The sequence below is a fragment of the Mirounga leonina genome, unplaced genomic scaffold, assembly GCF_011800145.1.
Source record: "Mirounga leonina isolate KUSES-001 unplaced genomic scaffold, KU_Mleo_1.0 Mir_151, whole genome shotgun sequence".
NCBI classification, from domain to species: domain Eukaryota; kingdom Metazoa; phylum Chordata; class Mammalia; order Carnivora; family Phocidae; genus Mirounga; species Mirounga leonina.
The window spans coordinates 43,515,939-43,540,824 of NW_023270377.1; the positions used below are offsets into that span (position 1 = coordinate 43,515,939).

The following is a 24,886-nucleotide window of genomic DNA, read 5'->3' on the forward strand; positions in this document are numbered from 1 at the left end:
AAAAATATTGTAATTTTCATATTGTGTTACATATTTTGGAGACCAATTTAAAAAAGGGAATAGTCAAGATCTTTTTTAAAACCACCACTGTTATAATTGTTCTAATGCATAAGCTTAAAAAAGAGAAAGTCCTGTCATAGATTCTTTAACATAAAAGAAAAAGGAAATAGAAGAAAATATAGTTTTAAATTAAAAAGAATGGAAAGCCTTTAACTTCAAATTTTAATAATAAAGTAGTTAAGACTTGTACCAAAAACAAAACAAAACAAAAAATAAAACAAAAAACTTCTCTAAATTTAAAAAAGTGATGCCAAAAAAGGTACTCTAGCCAAACCAAAAGGCATTTTCCATTCTACTTTTCCATAAATAAGAAGTTTAAATTTTTTTTTAACCCAGTGAGTCATATAGAATGGAAATATCTCAGCATCAGGTCACATGCAAGCTCTGGAAACTTACTTCAGTTTTTCCTCTTCACTCAATGTCTTCCACAGTTCTTCAATTTGTACTGTTGTATCCTCCAAATTGGTCTTAGGATTTTCTGTGAGAAACTGAGCACGATGATCTTGAACAAAAAGGGCGCTTGCTGACATGGGTTTCTTGATTACCCGATTGCTAATTAAATCATACGCTGTAAGCTGTCCAGATTTGTTATCTACTACATTTGATTTTTTGTTACAGGAACCTTCACTGAGATTCTTTTGTTCAGGGCTTGGATAAGCATTATTATTGAGTTTACATACTGAACTTTCTTGAGGCACTAAAATTTTCACAGGTTCAATGTTTTCTCCCATTGAATTTTTAAGTGTATTTCCCTTGCTCCAGTCATCTGCACAGATTTCCAAAGACTTCTCAGGAACTGCTGCTTCCTCATTTTTCTTACTCTCATCTCTACTGTTTTTATTGCCATTTTCTGATTGGGTCTGCTTAACAGAACTTACAAAACAAGTTTCACTACATTCCTTCTGGGCATCCTCACATGATAAATTATTCACTGGGATCTGTTGAAATGTATTTCTAGTGTTTTTATCAACGTTAGAATTTTCACTATTAAAATTATCATAATGGTCATCAACATGTACCTGATGATTTAAACAATAATTAGTGTTTTTCCCAGATTTATCATTATGCACATCATTTTGGAAAGGAATGGCTGAAGAATCAACATTTGGATAATTATTTCCAGATGATTCCATCTTATTAAAAAGCACATCTGTTTCTGTTGTATTACTAACAACCATGTCAGCTGAGGAAACATCTGTTTTATTATTTTCGTAAGAATCTGTACTAGGTAGTGATCCATAACAAGTCGTCATCAGATTTTCAAGAGCAATTAAAACAGATTCCTAAAAATATAAATTAACAAATGTTAGGGAAAATTATGAAAATAATAAATAGGCAAGATTTAAAATAATATTTAAAAATATGTATAAACAAGCAACTCTCCCATGTGAAAATGGTTAGGACTGCATAAGTTTGTAAAAAAACATAAAAAAAATTATGCAAAAATTTACCTTATTCTGTAATAACACTTGACTTTTATCTGGTGTTAAATTTATGTCCACATCAGCTGTAGGAACATCAATTTTCAGAAAGAAAATGGGATACAAGCGAGTAGATTCCTTTAGGCACTTCAGATTGTAATAATGTCGGATTAGCTAGAAATATATGTAATAAAGAAAAGATAAAAATACCATGTAAAGATAGTACTGCCATCCTTAAATATAGCCAAAGAAGTATAGTCAGCTGAGAAACTGAGTGGATGTAATTATTTATGAGGAAAAGCAGTATCTAAATGGTAAATACTCATTTGGAGGCCTTGAACTTACATGAAGCACAAGCATTCATTAAGAAGTACAACTACCCAGTGCAACTGGCTTCACAGTTAAAAGATCATAGTGTCATGGATGTTTTCAAAGTCCAGGGTTCAAATCCAAACTCTGCTGCTTCCTGGCTATAATGGGCTTCTTAGTCACTAACTTCTTAGTTACTAACATTTCAGTTTCTTCACTATAAATAAGGATAATAATTCATCACAGAATTGTTGTGAAGTCCTATGTAAGACATCTAGTACAATGCTTAATAAATATTACAGTATCTGTTTATCTCCTTCTTATTTTAAAGCAAATCCTTGGAAGTAGTCCTTATAACAAGCTGACAAATGACAGAGCTAGTTTTTATTTCTGATCCAAGTAATACTTTTTTTTCTAAAATAGATTACCTTTAATATGTCTTTTTGATGTATTGGTCGACTGTTTATAAAGATAAAACTCCTTTCTGGGGTTGAAAGACTTGTTAAAGAGTGGTCTGCATCATGCTTTGGAAGAAATCCACTTAGATAAATCTGCAATTATAATAAATAGTTACAGAATTAGTAAACACTGTCAACAATGAATGTGAGACCAAGGGTCTGGCTATATACAGTACAAAAGGTATAAAAAAATAAAATGGATTTTCATTTTATGGTCTCAAGAGTCCTATACTTGCTGATAACCATGTCTTGAACATTAACCTTAAATAAAACACAGAAGCATATTACACTGGTGTTCTTGGCCTGAAACTCTCTCTTACTACAACTTTTTTTTTTTTTTAAAGATTTTATTTATTTTTTTAATTGACAGAGAGAGAGAGACAGTGAGAGAGGGAACACAAGCAGGGGGAGTGGGAGAGGGAGAAGCAGGCCTCCCGCCGTGCAGGGAGCCCGATGCAGGGCTCGATCCCAGAACCCTGGGATCATGACCCGAGCCGAAGGCAGTCGCTTAACCAACTGAGCCACCCAGGCACCCCTCTTCCTACAACTCTTAAGGAAAAATTGGCATTCATAAAAGCTTCATGAATGGGCATATGTCTTACTGTCATAGGACATACAGCATAAATACTGCTGCTTGTTCAACCCTATCTTCTTTCTTCTTAAAATTTCTTTTACCATTTAAAAATTCTTCATATTGTGACTTTCTTTTAGATATTTATCCTTTTCTTTTTAGCCATCTTTTCCTGTAAAGAAGTGGCTGTTTCTATCTTGTGGAGTCAATCTGATGGAGCTTTCATTTCTCATTTAAAAATCCTTTTACTCTTTGACACCAATTACAGTACTTTATTTCCATTTTTCTTTAGAGAACTTTTCTACAATCAAACCAGTTATTTTTATGCTCTTTCTCTATTTTGTAAATGTATGAAAAGGAGGGAGAAAATGATGAAGGATCCTAGAAAAAAATACCAGAGAGGAGAGAGAGATTGAGGAGATAGAAGCCAAAAAAAAAAAAAAAAAAAAAAAGGCTCCTATTTTTTACCTCTAAAGATAATACAGAGATTTGTAAAGAATACAGGACAGAGTCAGATTGACATGATTAAATCCCAGCTCCACTACTAGCTGTGTGATCTTGGTCAAATTATTTAAAATATAAGCCTGTACTCTATCTGAAACAACTAGAAACAGATGTATTTATATTAACCTGTTAAGAAACACTAATAGTAAAATTTCAGGTCTTAGGTCTCAGATCTTCAGCTCTTAGGTCTAGAAAAGTGAGAGTGTCAGTGGAGATGCTATTTTTAGGTAAGCAGAAACCATGAGGCTCTTTACCAACACAGTGGGTAGGCTGCCATCTATGTCTATGGCTATCCCTACCCTACCCTTGGAAATAAATGTTTAAGGAGATGCATTACCAATTTTAGAACACTAAGTGCATTATTGTCACAGTGCCAAACTGTGCCAATTTAAAAAATAAATTAATAAAGCTGGATAATCCATTACAAAATGCTACTTAATTAACTGTAAAACTTCACAGCATTTATAAATGGTTGTATAATTTACCAGGTAACATGAAACCCTTCTTAAAGCACTGCTGAGCATCAGGAAGCACCTGTTTAGTCTCTGAAAGACTTACTGGGTTTGTGGACTTAAAACAAAACTGCCCCAAATAGGTAGGAATGAAAAATAAAATGAGGAAAAATTGGTAATATTGCTGGTGTTTTCCTTTTACACCACCTTAGTTGTCCACTGAATAATTTCCAAATACTGAGTTAAAAATGCCTTAGGATAACCTTAAGAACAAAGTACATTTAAGTTATATGGAAAAGTAAAATAAAAAAGCAAAGTCTTATAAAATGCTCTAAAAATAAAAATCAGGGTAGTCTATGGAAAAAGAACGTCTGTTAGAGACCGAATCAGTGCAAACAAAAAAAAAAGGGAAAGAAAGAGACTAAATCAGTGCAACCAAATAAAAAATTTGACCATACAAGATTCTGTAAGTATTCCTCAACCTAGAAAGCAAAACAAAAATGAAAGGCAAAAATATAAACAAATTCTTCTCCCTGATTGCTCTGCAACTATGGACCTCTCCCTCCTTCTCTTCATCTCCAACCCCCTATAATCTGGTTTCTACTACCTCCAATAACCGACTCCAATGGACACTCAGTCCTTCTCTTATCTGATTCTCTGCAGACCCTTGAGAGTCCAACATGGTGGAGAAGTAGGAGACCTAAATTTCGTCTGGTCCCAGGAATCCAGCTAGATAGCTATCAAACCATTCTGAACACCTACGAACTCAACTGGAGGACAAAGAAAAGAATAGCAGCAACTCTATGAACAGAAAAACGACCACTTTCTGCAAGGCAGGACGTGCAGAGAAGTGAATTTGCGGTGATACATGGGAAGATTCTCTGCAGACCCTGACACCGATGACAACTCTCTCATTTGGGAAGCATCACCCTGTTTCAGCCTTCTCTTTTGGTCTTTCTGCTTCCTTCCTGATACTTTCTCTTTAGTTTGGTTTGCTGATTTCTCTCCCTTTGCTTACCACCTATAAATGATGATGGTTCCCATGAGTTCCATCATCAAAGCCTTTTTTCTTCGTCTCTACTCTATGAATAATTTCATTCACATCTTATACACATACATCAGTGATACTAAGATACAAATATATAGCCTTCATTTTTTTCACCCCCAAATGCTTACTATTTTTAACTAGCTATCACAAAAATCTTCTCAATCTCATCACATTCAAAACTTGATAAAGTATTTCACCCCACCGCTGCCCTGCTATACAACTGGCTCCTCCTGTATTCCTTTAGCATAATAATGAGCCCTGCCAGCGACCCAATCTGTCAAACGCATCTCCTCTCCTCTCGGATTCTGCTCAGGTAACCCTGACTGGTCTCCTAACAGTAGTTTCCTCTTTCAGTAAACCTCAAGAACACCAGGGAGGGGCACCTGGGTGGCTCAGTCGTTAAGCGGCTGCCTTCGGCTCAGGTCATGATCCAAGGGTCCTGGGATCTAGCCCTGCATTGGGCTCTCTGCTCGGCGGGAAGCCTGCTTCTCCCTCTCCCCCTCCCTCTGCTTGTGTTCCCTCTCTCGCTGTGTCTCTGTCAAATAAATAAAATCTTAAAAAAAAAAAAAGAACACCAGGGAGTTACGTTTCTAAAGTAATAATTTAAGTACTTCTGCTCAGGACAGTGGGACAAGTTCATGCAGAAACTCCCTTCTCCCTGATTCCAACTGCAAATACATTAACAGTGATAGATAAAAATCAATTTTTACAAAAATCTCAAAAGACTGAACCATTTAAAAGTAAGACAACATAAAGATGTTAAGGATGCAAAACATAAGGGAGAGTGATGGCTGAAATCAAAAGCCCTATGTGTTCCTGTATTACAAACCAGCGGTGTCAGAAAAAAATGTTTTTGTAACTATGTGTGGTGATGGATGTAACTAGACTTATTGTGGTGATCATTTTGCAATATATATATATAACAAGTCATTTTGTTGTACGCCTGAAACTAATATAATGTTATATATCAACTGTATCTCAATTAAAAGAAGAAACCATCTGTGTCAGTTGGAAATTATATTCTGATGTGGAAATAGGGACAGAAAACACATACAAGGCAAGAGATTAAAATCAGTCTTTCCATGTGAAATGGGCTGCTGAGACAGCCCTCTTCCTCCCCCTCAAAAATGCTTAAAAATATTGTGACCACTGTTTATGGAGCTGCTTGCAAGGGTCACAGGAAGGAACATGGATAACTCCAAAATCAAAAATAAAGCTAAGCCAAGTCAGCTAGGAAAAGGGGTCTATAAAATCCTGGCAGGACGAAAGGCATGAACTACTAATATTAGCACCTGGTTTTGAACTGGGGCCAGGAGGGGGTTGGTATCTGCCAAACCACGAGGAGGAAGAAGGTGGAGTGGGTAAAAACAAAATAACAAAAACAATAAACCTGCACGCACGATGACTGTGCAAATTAAAATTTCAAAGCATATAAAATAGCAGAGAATAAGAGAATATTCTCCCAGGAAAGTAGAAATGATAAAGCAATATGAAAAGAACTTTGAAAATAGTACACGTACCATGCTTTCAAAAAAGAAAAGTTACATCCATTATTAAAAAAACCAGATGATAAAAAATTCAAGACTCATAAGCTATAAACAAGTTTAGAAGAGAATAGGAAAATGAATAAATTCTGAATCCTGGAAATGTACAGTTTTGGGAATAAAAATCAGGCAGCATTGAAGAATTTACCCAGAACCTGGCATGGAAAAATGCAGAGATAAAAATATCAAGAGAAGATAGATGTCAAAAAACAAAACAAAACAAAAAACAAACATGAAACAAAATAAAATTTGAGGAGTTCCCTTAAGCTAACAAAGCCACATTGGGAAATTCCTAATAAATGCCATCACAGCAGTGATTCAGCTGGGATCACCATCCATAATTAAGAGATTCTCCAACATGAAGTGGCTGTAGTTAAAGAAAGGGACCCTCAACATTATGGGAAAAGATATATAAAGATTCTCTGTATCCAAGGTTCCCAATGATGAATGCATCTGCCATTCCAGTACAGTGAAGGGGTCTTGGTGGCCAAGTTTCACAGCCTGAATAGAGAGAGTGAGGTGAGATCGGGCAACTATTAGCAGTTGGCAAACAACTTAAGATTGCTTTTGGCCAGGAATGAGAAGGGGTCAAAGAAACTCTGATATAGGACAACCCTCCTTACAAGCCCAGAAAGCATGGAGTGGTGATGGGGAGCTCCTGGCAACATTAAGTACAACACCCATTTAGATACACAGTACATAAACAGAAGAGGGATTTGGTTTTATGATCACTCTCACTAGAGACACACTCAAAAGTTTATCATTCTGACAACCCATGGAACTGGAACTATTCAGCAACACATGGTTTCCAAATTCCTAAATTACTCTGTGCAAGGATAACCACATTAAGGTATAGCAAAATCTATGATAGATTACCAGCAGCCCTCACACAATTCTATTTCAAGAGAAAATTTAAAAATCAGTGGGCAAAAAAGAAGAAGAAGAAGGTAGCAAGAGGGGAAGAATGAAGCGGGGGAAATCGGAGGGGTAGACGAACCATGAGAGACGATGGACTCTGAAAAACAAACTGAGGGTTCTAGAGGGGAGGGGGGGTAGGGAGGATGGGTTAGCCTGGTAATGGGTATTGAGGAGGGCACATTCTGCATGGAGCACTGGGTGTTATGCACAAACAATGAATCATGGAACACATCTAAAACTAATGATCTAATGTATGGGGATTAACATAAGAATAAAAAAAAAGAAAAAAAATCAGTGGGCAAACATAGATCTGGCAACACATCTCAATACAGATCACAGAAAAAAATTCCCATTGGGAAAAGGATTTAACAGGATAATTCCAGTCACACATAAAATTGTAACTGACCAAGGTCTAAATCGGTGTTTTTCATACTTGAATGGGCACCTGGGGGCCTTGTTAAAATACAGATCCTGATTCCCTATGTCTGGGATGAGGCCTGAGACCCTTCATTTCTAACAAGCATACAGGTAATGCCAATGCTGCTGGTCTTCAAACCAAACTATGACAGCTAGAATACCTAGAGCACAATACAATACCGAGATATCAGTCTGGATCTCCTGTCATAAGTTTCCTGGGTTACCAGTGTAGGTACCACAAGGGACCTGGGAGAATTTACTGTCCCAAGACAGTACCTTATTATCCCAAGTCAGTCACCATAACCAGTCTAAGGTGGCACCAGGGTATATTGAAACTACTGAACAATTACTAAGGGAACTCTGAAAAACAGGACCTATGTCACTCTAGTGCCACTATACGGCACTACAGGTGGCCCCTAAGGCTGGCCTGAATTGTTCCTCAGGCAGAGAGAACATCAACTGAGCACAAGCTCCCATCCAAGACTAATAAAATGATAATAATTAAGAACTTAATACTGTAAGCAGAATAGAAGAACTAGTAGCAGAAAAGAGATTTCAACAAATTATTTAAAAAAAAAGAAGAGAAGAACAGGGGCCCCTGGGTGACTCAGATGGTTAAGCGTCTGCTTAGGTCATGATCCCAGGGTCCTGGGATCGAGCCCCACATTGGGCTCCTGGCTCAGCCGGGAGCCTGCTTCTCCCTCTTCCTCTCCCCCTATTCATGCTCTCTCTATCTCTATCTCTGTGTCTCAAATGAATAAATAAAAATCTTTAAGAAAAAAAAAAAAAGAGAGAGAGAAGAGGAGAGAAACCAACTGTCCAGCAGAACAGAGAGCCTTCAGGCTTAAAATGTGCAGACAAGCAAAAACTACAGACTCTTCTATTAAGAAACTGAATAAGGGGGGTGCCTGGGTGGCTCACTCGTTAAGCATCTGCCTTCAGCTCAGGTCATGATCCCAGGGTCCTGGGATCGAGTCCCACATCGGGCTCTCTGCTCGGCAGGAAGCCTGCTTCTCCCTCTCCCACTCCCCCTGCTTGTGTTCCTGCTCTCGCTATCTCTCTCTCTGTCACATAAATAAATAAAATCTTAAAAAAAAAAAAAAAAAACTGAATAAGGATAATCTGTCATGAACCAATTACAATTATCTAATTTTGTGCGAGGAAGAAGAAAAGAAAAGAAGAAGGGAAGGAATGGGGTTGGGGGGGGGAGGAAAGAGATGAAATGAATTTCCTGAGAACTAGAGCAGTGAGTATGGGTGCAGTGTGCTAAACCCCCACCCCATGATGGCACCTGTGATTCCCCCAGACTGTGGGAACAGGACCAGGATTTTGATTAATTAATACTCAAGTGAAGCCTGACACTCAGTAAGTCCAGGCACAAACACTGAGTTCCCAATTAGACTTCTATTCACAGAAAAAGATGGCATGGAGGAAAAAGACCTGAAAAGCAAAACAAAACTGACCTCCTAAAAAAGAGATAATTTAAGGAACAAATAATTTAAAAATAGAAATAAAACTTAGTATCTCTAGAGAGATTCAAGATTTTGTATCCACAAGACAACAATATGAAGTTGTAAAAAAGCAGTAAAATTTGAAAACTCTCTTGGAGGAGTGCCTGAGTAGCTCAGTCAGTTGGTTGAGAGTCTGACTCTTGATTTTTGCTCGGGCCATGATCTAAGGGTCATGGGATCAAGCCCCACATCAGCCTCCGTGCTGGGCATAGAGCCTGCTTGGGATTCTTTCTCTCTCTCTCTCTCCGCCCTCCCCACCACCCTTGTTCTCTCTCTCTAAAAAAATAAAATTAAGCTCTTGGAAATTAAACATAAAACGTTCAAAAAAATCCGGAAGGGATAAAAGAGAGTCAGCCCTCTCTAAAAACGTAGAGAAAAAGGAAAAGATACAAAACTTGAGAAAAACAGTAAGAGAGAAATAACATAAGGTCCTAAACCAACAATAATGAGTTTCATTGAAAGAGGAAAATGATCAAAGTTATGACAGATGGAAGTACATAACCCAGAGCTGAAAAAGAAACGAATTTTCAGATTCAAAAGGTCTCACAAGTGCTCAGCATAATAAGCAAATGAGTAATAAAAGACACACATCTAGAGACATTCTTGAAAAACTGAAGAATAGAGACCAAGGAAAGATCCTAAGAACATTCAGAAAGAAAAATACTTATCAGCTAGAAAGAAAGAGCTAGAATGAATTCATCTTCCCATCAGCAACAATGGGCAGCCAAAGGTACTCAATGTCTTCAAAGTTCTGAAAAATTATTTTCAATCTAGAATTGTAGATCTACCAGACTAGAGAGAAAGTCAACAAGTGAAAGCGCAAAACAAAGTCATTCTCGTACATAAAAGTCTACCTCTCATGTCCCCTTTCTGTGGCAGTTAACTAAAGATGTACATGAAAAAAATGAGAATTAATACTAAGAAAGAGGAAGGCATGGGATATGTGAAATAATGGAAACAACTAGTATTCCTATGAAAAAAATTCCAGGATGGGAGCTGTGTAGAACGCCTGACAGGCAATCAGTCCAAATAAGAAATTAGGTTCTAAATCTAATGCTTTAAAAAAAATGGAATAGAATAAATTACCAGCTATAGCTAGAATAAGTAAAAGAGCTGGATTTAATTGCTGACATGATGAAGAAAATTTCTTCACTTGAAAAAAGGAAAAAAAAAAACAAAAAACACCAAAACCCAAACCTTGGAAAACCCAGAAAAAAGCAAAAACTATGTAAGTCCATATATAAGCAAATTTTGAGCCGGTGATAGGAGAACAAGAAAGGAGATTCCATTTAATTGGGACAATAGAAATATTCTCATTTGTTATACAAATGACACATAACATGGATTTTTAGGAAATGTAATCCTAGCACAATACTTGGCTTTGCATTGAAAATTATTTTTAGTCACACAGTATACTCCAGATAAGTTTTCAACTTTTAGAGTCAATTTTCAAACAAAAGATGGAGACTTAAAAATGGTTGCAAAAGACGACAAGTTATTAAGCTCGATAACATAAAAGTAGAGCTGACATGATTGAGAGAGGGAAGAGCAAGTAAAAGAGTGGGAGTGTTCATAATTCATAACCTCATCTAGCATTATAGGAACTCAAGAAGCACTGAAGCTGAGAGATCAAGAAAAGGAAGCTGGAGTACATATTTAGAATGGTAAAGGGAAAACAAAGGTAAGAAAGCTCAACTCTTCTTTATCTTTTTAACATTTTTTTTAAAAGATTTATTTATTTGAGAGAGAGCGAGTGAGACTGGGTGGAGGAGCAGAGGGAGAGGGAGAGAATCTCTAGACTCCCTGCTAAGTGCAGAGCCCAAGGTGGGGCTCAATCTCACAACCCTGAGATCATGAGCTGAGCTGAAATAAAGAGTAGGATGCTTAACCGACTGAGCCACCCAGGTGCCCCAACTCTTCTTCTTTCATAGAGAAAAGTAAATAGATAAGATCCTTTATTGAAAATCATTATAAAAAATAATGAAACCACAATGTTTAAAATTAAAAACAAATAGAAAAAACAGGAAGTAGGGCTGGGGAGAGAGGGTTAATATAATCTGTAAATGTATTTTCTTTTTTTACCCTACACATATAATTAAAATGTTACAAGAAAAAATTCTCGCCACCCCAAACCCCAAGAGAAAAGTACTTTGACAGTTTCACTGGTAAGCCAGAATTAATTAAGAACATTTTGTTGTATACCTGAGACTCTTCAGAGTGATACTGAAAGGATTCCATATTGCCCATAACGCCAGTCCCCAGAACAGACATGAGAGCCATCTTATGATCAGATACTCTAGTTTTCTGCCAAATAACTGCCTAGGAACAAAAAGACACAGACAACTTTTAACACAATTTAGATTTACTAAACTCAAATACTTACCCCATTTATTTCTGTATTTAGCATTCATCCCCAGCTTATAATTTCAGTATCATTTAGAAGAGATGCATGGGCCGTAAAGTCAGAACTCTGGTTCTGAATTTTATCAACTGTATATGTTATGGTATAAAATCTATTTAACTTACCCTAACCTCAGTTTTCTCCTCTCTACAAGATGACTAAGAATATTTATCTCTCAGAGTTGATGAAAGATGAAAATATACAATGTAGGCAAACACACAGGACAGTGTCTAATCCTAAACTTTATATATACCTCAGAGTATATTTAAATTAAATTGTTACTCCCAGTAAGGTATTACTATTTTATTGAGGATGGACAACTAAAGGCTATAAGATTTCTATAAATAGTCAAACTGGTGTAAAAATTTGGGATAATGCATGCTCTTTAAAATTATCTTTGCAATTACCGTGTACGTACAGACCACTTAAAAAAGCTAACTGAACCTCATAGACATAAAAAAGCTGAATGATGTGCTTGGATTTTTTTCACCGGAAATATGTAGTAGGGTAGTTTAAGAGAATCATGGTCCAGAAAGACTGGACCAAAGTTTGTGAAGTGCACCATCAGGTATGATATATTGCAATTTGTTCAGTTAACAAGGTCCAATTATAGTGAATCTCTTAAGAAACACAGACATAATTTGTTCATTAACAAATATTCACCTGGCACCTCCTAAATCCTGAGAAAAATTTGTAAAGGACATAGGAGAAAACATCAACATTCAAGGGACTTGAAAGAGGAAGAAGAGGCTGAAAAGAAGCAGTGGACACAGAGGCAGGTAAAGCTACAGGATAGTATGGTACACAGAACAAGAAAATTTTTTAAGAGGAAAGTAGTCATACAAGACCAATGTCAAGAGACCAAGGTAGGAACAGAGATAATGCCACAGGATTTAGCAATCAGAAGAGTGTGAGCAGTTCTAGGGAAGGAGAGTAAACGAAACCAAATTTCAATTACTGAATAGTGATTATACAGAGAACATAAAAAAAAAGAACATAGATAGCATTTCAGAAAGTTTCACTGTAAAGTAAAAGCAGATCGAGCAATAACTAGAGGCAGGTGTGGATCAAGGGTGGGTCTTAATATGACACACTTGAACTGGAAGCAGTGAAGAAAGATAAGTAGGTTTGTAGATTCAATGACTAAAGGTTAAGGAAGTTCCTTTCTATTTTTCCCCTGTAATGTACAAAAGTTGTATTTGTTGTGAGTGAAAAGACAGTGATTTAAATATCTGATTGTAGAGAAGGTGAGAGAGAGAGAGAGACTCTAACTAGACCAGACTAGACCAAAGGATTCTGGCCAAATGAGCTCCTTAATACAACCAGGAACCTCTACAGGCAGTTTGAAGTACTAAGAGTACTATATATAATAAAATGAAAAGTGAAGTAAATGGATTCATGTTGTCCTCTAAATGGCATGTTGGGGGAGAGCAGTGAAGGGAAGTGCCCTTCTGGACATGGTAATTAGCACTGACTCTGCATGTTGATGTGTATCCTTTGTAAACCACTCTGTTTTTAGAATCTTAAAGACAAACCTGCTTAGGAAAACAGAGGTACTATAACAACTACTCAATTAAGACAAATTACCTGAAATTTAGTGTAACAGAAAAACCTTTTACCTATTCCTAGGGTTTTATTAATACTAATCAAATAGGAGTTATGATTTATGAAGAACTTACCTGGCACTACTATTTTAGAAACCACTGTTAATTTTCACAACTTTTTCACATAGGTATTATTATCTCATTATACAGAGGAGGAAACTGAAGCTCAGACTGACTGATTTACCCAAAGAAACTTAGATAGTAGGTCATGGAACCATGATTTATATCCCATCTTTTTGGCTCCAAACTTACTATTTTTACTCTGCTAACATCTAGTCAAAGACAGTAATAAGTTAGAGCCAACACCAGACCCTAACTGAGAATTCTCAAAGACAAATGCATGTTCATGTATGATTACCCTCCACGGCCATGTGATACACTCTACTCTCTAATCAACTTGAGGGTATTAATGCATTCTCAAACCAAAATTATTTTTAATCTATTCATTTAAAATAAATAAATAATTGGGTTCCCCAAATCAAAGAAGCCACACCAGAATAATAGAAGTCCAAAAAGATTGGGAGCTACTATCCTAGCATCCTAAAATCAGAGTATTTTTGAGTTCAGTTGTCAGTACCAACCTTAATCTTATTATACAGATCCTTATACCTAAGGGTTTCTAAATTTCCATTAATTTTCATTCATTTATATTCATATAAATACAGTTGTGCAGTAATTAGGACCAAAGTGCACAGCAAAATGACACAATTAGAAAAACAATTCAGGTATTGTTCCATCCTAAATTTCACCTTTCCACTATTATCTATTGCTTTGAAAATGATCTGAATTAGAAAAAATAAAGTACATGAAGAAATCAAAGTATAAAAATAAATTGTAAACAATTAAAAAGCTGACGTATATGTTCAATGTGTATATTTCCTCTCTTTTTTAAAGTTTATTTATTTGAGAGAGAGAGACACCACAGAGAATGAGCAGGAGGAAAGGCAGAGGGAGGGAGAATCCCAAGCAGACTCCACACTGAACATGGAGCCCAACGTGGGCCTCCATCTCATGACCCTGAGGATCGTGACCTGAGCCAAAACCAAGAGTTGAATGCTTAATCGACACACCACCCAGGTGCTCCCCAATGTTATATTTCTAAACAAAAAATTGTACCTTGGTAACTACATTTATTCTTAAAGGACAATACATTAGACTGTTTAAAATTGGAACTGCTCCAGGAAATATGGGATCAGAGTCACAAATATATTTTTAATCTTTAATTTTATCACATATAATATATAAATACTTGGGCTAAATTAAAATTTTTGGAGGAACTCATTTTGAATTTTTTTAAAGCTCTATTTATTTTTAGAGAGAGAGAAAGAGAGCATGGGGGGGTGAGGCAAGGAGAGAGACTCTTAAGTAGACTCTGTGCTGAGGCTGGGGCCAGACACAGCACTCAATCCCACCACCCTGAGATTACAACCCGAGCAGAAACCAAGAGTTGGAGGCTTAACTGACTGCACCACTCAGGTGTCCCACTCTTTTGAACTTATTCAGCAAATATTTATTGAGATCTACTTCATACCACATTCCATGCTAAAAGCTGGGAAATCAAAGATAAAAGGATAAGGAACTGGCTCTTAGGAGCTAAAAATATAAAAGGAAAACAAGATACGAAAATAATTATAATGCATTATAAAAACTGCTATTATAAAACATAGTAGAGGCATTGTAGTAGAAACCTAAGTCTACTTCACAGAGCGACTGCATGTGCAGTGAGACCTGAAAGGAGGCTGCCACCCATGACTCATGGGACAGGCACTGCTGGCAGATAGAAGGGCACATGCAAAGGCATGGAAGCATAGAGAATATGGGTTGCTGGAGATGAAGCTGGACAGAAAGGAGCAAGATCATGAATGACCAATCATATCACACAAAGAAGTTTACAGTTTATCTTATTTGCAATGCAGTTACTAGAGAAAGAAATCTAACTGGGAAAATGCTTGATCAGATATGGATGTTAGAAAGAGATCTGTGGACTTTAAGGACATTATGCTAAGTGAGAGAATCAGATAGAGAAAGACAAATACTGTATGATATTCATATGTGGAATCTAAAACCAAACTCGTAGAAACCAGAGAATAAAATGATAGTTATTAGGGAATAGGAGGTGGGAAGATAGGACAGATGTTGTTTAAAGGTACAAATTTGCAACAAGTAGTAAATAAGTCCTAGAGATCTAATGCACAATATAGCAACTAATTAACAACAGTATTGTATAATAATCATCAAACTTGCAGAGACTAGAACCTAATTATCCCAATCACTAAAAAGAAATGATAATTATGTAATATGATAGAGATGCTAATTATTGCTACAATGGCAATCACATTACAATATATAAATGTATCAAATTAACATGTTATATATCTTAAATTTACATAATGTTGTATGTCAACTATATTTCTATAAAAAAGATCTTTTATAAGAATGATTTAGTGAGGGCGCCTGGGTGGCTCAGTTGGTTAAGCGACTGCCTTCGGCTCAGGTCGTGATCCTGGAGTCCCTGGATCAAGTCCCGCATCGGGCTCCCTGCTCGGCGGGGAGCCTGCTTCTCCCTCTGACCCTCCCCCCTCTCATGTGCTCTCTTTCTCATTCTGTCTCAAATAAATAAATAAAATCTTAAAAAAAAAAAAGAATGATTTAGTGAGAACTGAAACTAAAGCAATATGGATTTTTATTTTTTTAAGATTTTTTTTTTTTTTTTTTTTCACGAGAGAAAGAATGAGAGACAGAGAGCATGAGAGGGAGGAGGGTCAGAGGGAGAAGCAGACTCCCTGCTTCTGAGCAGGGAGCCTGATGTGGGACTCAATCCCGGGACTCCAGGATCATGACCTGAGCCGAAGGCAGTCGCTTAACCAACTGAGCCACCCAGGCGCCCAGAAAGCAATATGGATTTTTAAAAATGTGATTAAATTAATCCAGCTCAAAGATTCTCACTTTTACTGAGGACATGCAAAATGGATGAAGGTCACATTCACAAAATATTTCAATATTTTCAAGAGGCACTGAGGATTGTGTAGTTTTCCTGGCACACTAGCTAAAATGCTACCACTTTTTGACTTCCAAGTCACTTCCACTGACTTGGAATGCAAGTCAATGAAAGTGACAATTACAGGATTATTCCTCTAATTATTTTAAGGTAAAACATTTGCATACTTTGGTATTTACTAATATTAATACTGTGGCTGAGGGGTGCCTGGGTGGCACAGTCGGTTAAATGTCTGACTCTTGGTTTCGGCTCAGGTCATGATCTCAGGGTCATGAGACTGAGTGCTAGGTTGGGCTCTGTGCTCAGCATGGAGGCTGCTTAACACTCTCCCCCCCTCTGCCCCTCCCCCCATCAAATAAATAAATAAATCTAAAAAAAAATACTGTGGCTGAGATTCACTGGACTAGGTAATAGAACCAAGCATATTGCTAAGAGGGAAAAGAGCACAGTGATAAACTAAAGGATATAAAATAGACTTGATGTGACTTGGTGATGGCATATGGAGAGGAAGAAAAGAACAATCGGGAATGTGACTGAGTCCCTGGTATCAAGAACAGTGTCAGGTACCCAATAGGGCCCAATAAACAATTTGTTGAAGGAGTGAACATTTGTAGAATACATTTTTCTAGAGAAAAGTAACCCCAGTGGAGTTGAAAACTACCTCTTTATTTTTAAAAATTAAGACTGCTGATTATCACACCACTATACGGGTTAGAAATTATAGTCTTTGTCTACTCATTTACTTTAGGAAATCCAAAGTAGCCTTTGTTTTTCTTTCGTTTTTTAAATATTAGTCTTATTGAGATATGATTCATAAACCATACAATTCACCCATTTTAAGTAAACAAGTCAATGGTTTTTAGTATATTCACAGGGTTATGCAACCATCACAACTAATTATAGAACAATTTTATCATTTCAAAGAAACACCCTGTACCCATTAGCAGTCACTCTCCATTCCCTGCCACCTTCACCCAAGGTAATCACTAATTTACTTTCTGTCTTTATAAATTTGCCTACTTTAGGTTTTTCATATAAATGGAATTATATAATACATAGTCTTTTATGAGTGGCTTCTTTTACCTAATGGAACATTTTCAAGGCTTATCCATGTTGTATCAGTACCTCTTCCTTTTTTAAAATGGCTAAGTAATATTCCATTGTATGGATATACTTTTGAATTATCCTTTCATTAGATGATGTATATTTGGGTTATTTCCACTTTTTGGCTATTATGAATGATGCTGCTATGAACATTCATGTACAAGTTTTTATGTGAAATATGTTTCCATTTCTCTTGCTTAATATTCCTAGAAGTGAAATTGCTGGGTAATATGGTAACTCTTTCTTTATTGAGGAACTGCCAGACTGTAATCTTTGCATTTCCTATGTGTGTGTTTGTATGTATGTATGTATGTATGTGTGTGTGTGTTTGTGTATGAGTGTAAAAAGACAAAGAAGTGCTGGCTTCTGTTATTACAGCTGTTATTTTAAGCCAGCTAGTAGCTGGTGTTTTAAGGAACGATATTCAAAATAACAGAAAGTAGGTAAGGTTCTGAATAATCTGCTGTATTGGGAATGAAGTGCCCTTGTTTCGTACTTACCATACCACAAGTTACTTTGAACAAGGAACAGCTGAGTAACAACAATTTATTCATGAAAAGTTTCTCTCTCTAAAGCTATGCTACATCTCTGATACAAACATGTAAATATATTTAAAGTAAGTAGTCAAGAAAACTAATGTTTTAAAATTCCAAAATTTCCTGCACTGATAACAGATATAAAGCTTGGGTTAGTTCTAATGTAAACCTCATATTATCTTAGTTTACATTAGAGCGTTGCCTCAGGTGATGCCTAAAGATATAAATCTTAGCTGCTGATTAATGCAAAGATGTTATTTCACTAACCTGCTGAGTAGCTAGCTAGTGCACAGAACTGTAAAAAGATCACTTGAAGAAATGGGTTCTAAAAATGCTGTCAAACATGAGAATCATTAAATGAGGAATTTCATTTTTAAGTAAATACTGGTAATAGTTCTAGAACATTATTTTACAGTAGGCAATTACTGCATCAGATCAAGGGGGTAATTTAGGAGGGTTTTCTAAATTAGTTACAGTTGGGACAGCAATAAATGATTACAGAGATCTGCCAACAAGTTAAATCTTCACTATTGCTCAGGCAACTAAAATTCATTTTCAAAACAGCACCCATTATCAAAATAATGGATTAAAAAATTTTAAAATGTGGTAATTAAAAATTAAAGATCTTTATTTTTTAAAAAACATAATTTTTAAATACTGTATTTACTACAGCAAATAGTTGTTCATTTGCTTTTTCTACCATTTCATCAATTCTATATTATTTTCTAAAACAGAGATTTTCTTTTCACTTCCTGAAGTTCTGCATATATTTTACCCTAAGGCAGAACTCTTAACGTGCTAAAAATACATGCACATACCCCCATATGTTTTCTAGCTAGGTCACACAAAGTTGGAGCATCTGGATGTGCCAAGTAAGAATTGACTCTAGTCAGTATGATGACAGTGCAAAAACACCTCAATAAAAAATATATTATTACATGCACACCAAGTAATTGATTGACAATAGCCAAATATATCTTGCCACTCTTCCTACTTCATTGACATATACTATATGAAGGAAATGATCAGATGAGAATGCATTCAGTATTAAATTAGTAAATCTCAATTGTAGAAGGCAATTTGTGATAGCAGGAAAGAGGAGGTTGCACACAGATGATACAGAATTAACTAAAAAGTGCAGTGCTACTAAGACTGCCTGAACAAAGGTGACTCCTTCTAGAAGATGTAATAAAAATATATATATATTGGCCTAGAATGCAATCAAACCGTTCATACAAATTATATGCACAAATATACTAATAAGTTCACATCGTAATTTCTTTTAAAAAAACTTTAACTACTTCCATTATAATATCATTATATGATTTGATTCTTGCTTAAGCAGACTCAGACTTTTAAAAAGGATTCTATCTTGGTAAAAGTTATTCAGCACAATTCTGAATTTAATATTTCTTATCCCTACTTTTACTCAGCTTAAATATCTCTTATTTTATATTCATTTTTTGAAATAGAGTATACATAATTACTTTTCCTGAAGATTGCAAAGAAATTAGTAATAGTAACTTCACCTATGGGAGAGGAAACTTACAGGGACTAGGTAGGTAAGAGACAAAAATGAGAGTAATTTTTTTCACTCTACCTTTTCATACTTTTTGGTTTTTGACCCCTATAAAGATATGATTTATATAAAAATTTAAAAACATAAAGTTAATTTTTACATAACTTTCAAAGGGAGATTGTAGATACTCTTTGTGGTCTTTAAAACAAGAAAGATTATTTCCAAGATTGGATTAACCTTGTCTTATCAGAAATGTTTTTCTTGTCTAGACCCTCTTCTCCATGCTCTGTGCAACTGCCTTGATTACTGAACCAGCTACTTGTATTACACAACCACTAAACATAATTTGGCCCACCCTCCAACTGCAATGAGAATTATCTTATTTTGTTAGTCTCCTAATTAAATGTTCGTTCACAACCTCCTTAGGGGCTTCCTTGGTTAATCTGAAACTGGCCCCTGTAGGTAGAAGGCAGAAGAGACCAAAGAAAAGAGGCCAACCACTCCAGATTGGTAGGTGGTGGTTTTAATAAGCAAGGGAACTTATGAGGCTTATGAGGTCTTGGGTGGCTGCAAGATAAGTAGATCTCTGCACCCACCCTCCTGAATTTTAAATGTCTATATAAGGCCTTAACTGGGTTGTCTCGCACAATGTCCAGATGGGCTCAACAACACTTTACTCTCTCAGGGCTATGTCCTTGGAACAGCTCCCACTGTGGGAATGGTAGACAGAGCAGGCACAGGGGCAGAGGCGGAGGAATGGGAGGGGTGCTCTAAGGAGCTACAAATTGCCCAGGGTCCAGCTCAAGGGTCAACGGGTGGTCACATCCTCTTAATTACCTCCTCCAACATGAAACTACTTATTTTAGGGGCACCTGGGTGGCTCAGTCATTAAGCGTCTGCCTTCAGCTCAGGTCATGATCCCAGGGTCCTGGGATCGAGCCCCGCATCGGGCTCCCTGCTCCGCGGGAAGCCTGCTTCTCCCTCTCCCACTCCCCCTGCTTGTGTTCCCTCTCTCGCTGTGTCTCTCTCTGCCAAATAAATAAATAAAATCTTTAAAAAAAAAAAAAACTACTTATTTTATTTCCTTTGGCCACACGGCAAGAAGTCTACACTCCCATATAAGGTATACAAGGTCCTTTAGAATCTAGACCCAAGCACCTTTCCAGCCTCATTTTCTATTTTCCTACACCAGCTTTCCCTGACCTCTGAGGACTCTTTGGCTTTGCATGTGCTTTTGAATGCCTCTGCTCAACGTCCTTCTCAAAAACCAGTCCTAAGGCTACTTCCTCTGAAAATACCTTTTGAACCCGAGAAGCATTTAATAACTGCCTCCAGATTACTGTCTCAATACTATTTACAGAAAACCCTTCAGATCAGCCTTTCTGATAAGCTCTTTCATCTTGGAACTCCGAGGCAACCATTACTTTCACCCATATTTAACTTTACAGAAAAGGTTAAGTGCAAATCAAGCTGCTATTGCTTTATAACAACATCTCATTTCAGCTTTTCCTCTTTATTCTCACTGAATAGAACACCTTACCTATTAATTTTTTCATGAGATTTTTTTTTTCCAAACTTGCTCATACTTCTAAATGAAGCTACCTCAACTATCTCTTCTGAAATACAAATCCATCCCCCACATGGTTCTCTAGTTGTTCTCTTTCAGATCAAGACCAGTAATGGATAGAAAATCCAGACAGAAGATTAATAAGGAAATAGAGGACTTGAACAATACTACAGACCAAACAGACCTAACAGACATATACAGAACGATCCACCCAACAGCAGCAGAATACATATTCTTCTCAAACTCACACAGATCTTTCTCCAGGATAGACCAAGTGTTAAGACAAAACAAGTCTTAACAAATTTAAGCAGACTGAAACATACCAAGGAATTTTTTCTGACCACAATGGAATGAATCTAGAAATCAACAGGAAGTGGAAAATTCACAGTATGTAGAAATTAAATAACACACTCTTGGAACAACCACTGAATCAAAGAAACAAAAAGAATATTAGAAAATACCTTGAGATAAATGAAAACACAACATACCAAAACTTATGCGCTGTAGTACAAAAAGTACAGTTTATCCATAGCAATAATGCCTACATTAAAAAAGAAAGATGTCAAGCAAACAACCTAACTATACACCTCAAGAAGCTAGAAAAACAACAAACTAAGGTTAAAGTTAGTAGAAGGAAGGAAATAAAGTTTAGAGCAGAGCAGAAATAAATGAAACAGAAAATAGAAAAAGAGCAGGAAAAAAACAAAACTAAGACTTGGTTTTTTTGAAAAGAAACAAAATTGACAAACCTTTAGCTAGAATAAGAAAAAAAAAAGACCCAAATAAAATTAAAAATGAAGTGATATTACAACTAATGCCACAGAAATAAAAAGAATCATGTGAGACTATATGAACAATTATATGCCAACAAACAGGATAACCGAGAGGGCTCAATTCCTAGAAATATACAACCTACCAAAACTCAATCATGAAGAAAGAAAAAGTCTGAACAGAATTACAACTAGTATAGAGACTAAATCAAAAATCAAAAACCTTTCAACAAAGAAAGCCTAGGACCAGATGGCTCACTGAGGAATTCTACCAAACATTTATTTAAGAATTAACACCAATCCTTCACAAACTCTTCCAAAAAACTGAAAGAAGAAAGACTTCAAAACTCATTTTATGAGGCCAGCATTACCCTGATACCAAAGCCAGACAAGAACACTGTGAGGAAAGAATACAGGCCAAATCCCTGATGCATATAGATACAAAAATCCTCAACAGAACACTAGAAACTGAATCCAACAACATATTAAACAGATCATACACCAACGGGATTTATCTCTAGGGTGAAGGAATGGCTCAACATACGCATTTCAATTAATGTGATACACTATATTAACAAAATAAAGGATAAAAGTCACATGATTGTCTTAATGGGTGCAGAAAAAGCATTTGACAAAACTTAATACCCTTTCATGATTAAAAACTCAATAAAATATGAATAGAAGGAAAATAACTCAACACAATAAAAAGCCATCTTTTTGGCTTTTATCCCATTGCAACCATCAAAACAAAACAAAACAAAACAAAACTGAAAAGCTTTTTTTAAAGAAAAAAGATCAAGAACAAGACATGGATGCCTATTCTTGCCACTTCTATTCATCATAAAATTGAAAGTCCTAGCTAAAGCAATTAGGCAAGAGAAAGAAATAAAAGGCATCCAAATCAGAAAGGAAGAAGTAAAATTGTCCCTGTTTGTAGATGACATGATCATCTATATAGAAAACCCTGAAGACTCCATCAAAAAACAGTTAGAAATTCAGTAAAGTTGCAGGATACAAAATCAAGATACAAAAATCAGCTATGTTTCTATACACTAACAATGAGCTATCTGAAAAAAAAATTAGAAAAACAATCCCATTTACAATAGCACCAAAAAAGAATAAAATACTTAACAATAAATTTAAAGAGGTGAAAGACTTGTACACTAAAAACTACAAAAAACTGATGAAAGAAATCAAAGATGACAAATGAGAAGGCATCCTGTGTTCATAGATCAGAAGATTTAATATTGTTAAGATGTCCATATTAGCCAAAGCGATCTACAAATTCAATGCAATTCCTACCAAACATCCTAATGACATTCTTTGCAGAAATAGAAAAACACAATTCTAAAACTCATGGAAGGAGTTTTAGACCACAAATAGCCAAATCAATCCAGAGATAAAGAACAAAACTGGAGGCATCATACTTCCTAGTTTCAAAATACATTACAAAGTTACAGTAAGCAAAAACAGTATGGTACTGGCAAAAAGATAGATATAAAGGCCAATGGAAAAGAACAGAGAGCCCAGAAATAAATCCATGCATATATGGTCAACTGATGTCTGACAAAGGTGTCAAGAATACACAATGGGGAAAGAAGAGTCTCTGCAACCAACGTGCTGGGAAAATGATATAAATATAAAAGAATGAAATTGGACCCTTATCTTACATCATACACAGAAATCAACTTAAAATGGATTAAAGACTTAAATACAAGACCTAAAATTGTAAAACTCCTAAAAGAGAAAAGCTTCATGACACTGATCTTGGCAATGATTTCTTTGATATTACACCAAAAGCAAAAGCAATAAAAGAAAAAGAGACAAAGGGACTACATCAAACTAAAATGCTTCCGCACAGCTAAGGAAGCTATCAACAGAATGAAAAGCCAACCCATAGGATGGCAGAAAACATGTGCAAAGCATATACCTGATGGTTAATTCCAAAGTATATAACGCTTTCCTAAAACTATTAAAAACACTAGTAATACAGGGGCGCCTGGGTGGCTCAGATGGTTAAGCGTCTGCCTTCGGCTCAGGTCGTGATCCCGGGGTCCTGGGATCGAGCCCCACATCGGGCTCCTGGCTCGGCTGGGAGTCTGCTTCTCCCTCTCCCTCTGCCTCTCCCACTGCTCATGCTCTCTCTCTCTCTCTCTGTATCTCTGTGTCTCAAATGAATAAATAAAAAAAAAAAATCTTTAAAAAAAACAAAACAAAACAAAAACACTAGTAACACAAATAAAAAATGGGCTAAGAACTTGAAAGACATTTCTCCAAAGAAGAAAATATAAATGGCTAACAGATATGTGAAAAAATGTTCAATTTTACTAATCATCAGGTTAAACGCATATCAAAACCACACTAAAAATCACCTCACACCTGTCAGGATGGCTATTAGCAAAAAAAGACAAGATAAATATTGGGGAAAATGTGGAGAAATTGGAGCCCTTGTATAGTATTTATGGGAATGCAAATACTATGAAAATAGTATGGAGGTACCTCAAAATATTAAAAATAGAGCTACCATATGATCTAGCAATCCAGCCTCATGCCAGAATATTTATTCAAAGGAACTGAAAGCAGGCTCTGAAAGAGATATTAATATTAGCACTCCCATGTTCATTGCAGCACTATTACAATAGCCAAGATGTGTGAACAACTTAAATGTCCACTGATGGATCAATTGTTAAAGAAATTGTAGTATATACATTTGACAGAATATGATTCAGCCTTAAAAAATAAATTCTACGATATAGGACAACATGGATGACTCTTAAGGACATTATGCCAAGTAAAATAAGCCAGTCACGGAAAGACAAATATTACATGATTCCATTTATAGGAGGTATTTAAAATAATTAAATTCATAGAATCAAAAACTGGAATGGTAGTTATCCAGGGGATGGGGGAGGGGAAATAGGGAGTTACTAATGAATGGGCATTAAATTTCAGTTAAGCACAATGAAGAAGTTCGAGAGATCTGTTGTATAACATTGTACCTCTAGTCAACAATACTGCACGGTACACTCAAAATTTTAAGAAGGTAGCTCTCATGTTAAGTGTTCTCAACAAAATGTAGAAAGAAAGGAAAGAAAAAGAAAGGAAAGGAAAGGAAAGGAAAGGAAAGGGAAGGAAGGAAGGAAGGAAGGAAGGAAGGAAGGAAGGAAGGAAGGA

At 36.1% G+C, this 24,886-nt stretch overlaps 1 protein-coding gene across 4 annotated transcripts in view; it reads right to left on the minus strand.

Annotated features, from left to right (window-relative positions):
* Positions 1–24,886, minus strand: part of PMS1 (PMS1 homolog 1, mismatch repair system component) — an 88,740-nt gene that overhangs the window by 19,396 nt on the left and 44,458 nt on the right. For all 4 annotated transcript variants that reach the window (XM_035007542.1, XM_035007538.1, XM_035007540.1 and 1 more), the window contains 4 exons: positions 11,416–11,532; positions 2,219–2,341; positions 1,512–1,655; positions 457–1,343 (listed from right to left, as the gene is read on the minus strand). In XM_035007542.1, the coding sequence (XP_034863433.1) occupies positions 457–1,343; positions 1,512–1,655; positions 2,219–2,341; positions 11,416–11,532 (1,271 nt within the window). The remainder of the gene's footprint in view (positions 1–456; positions 1,344–1,511; positions 1,656–2,218; positions 2,342–11,415; positions 11,533–24,886) is intronic.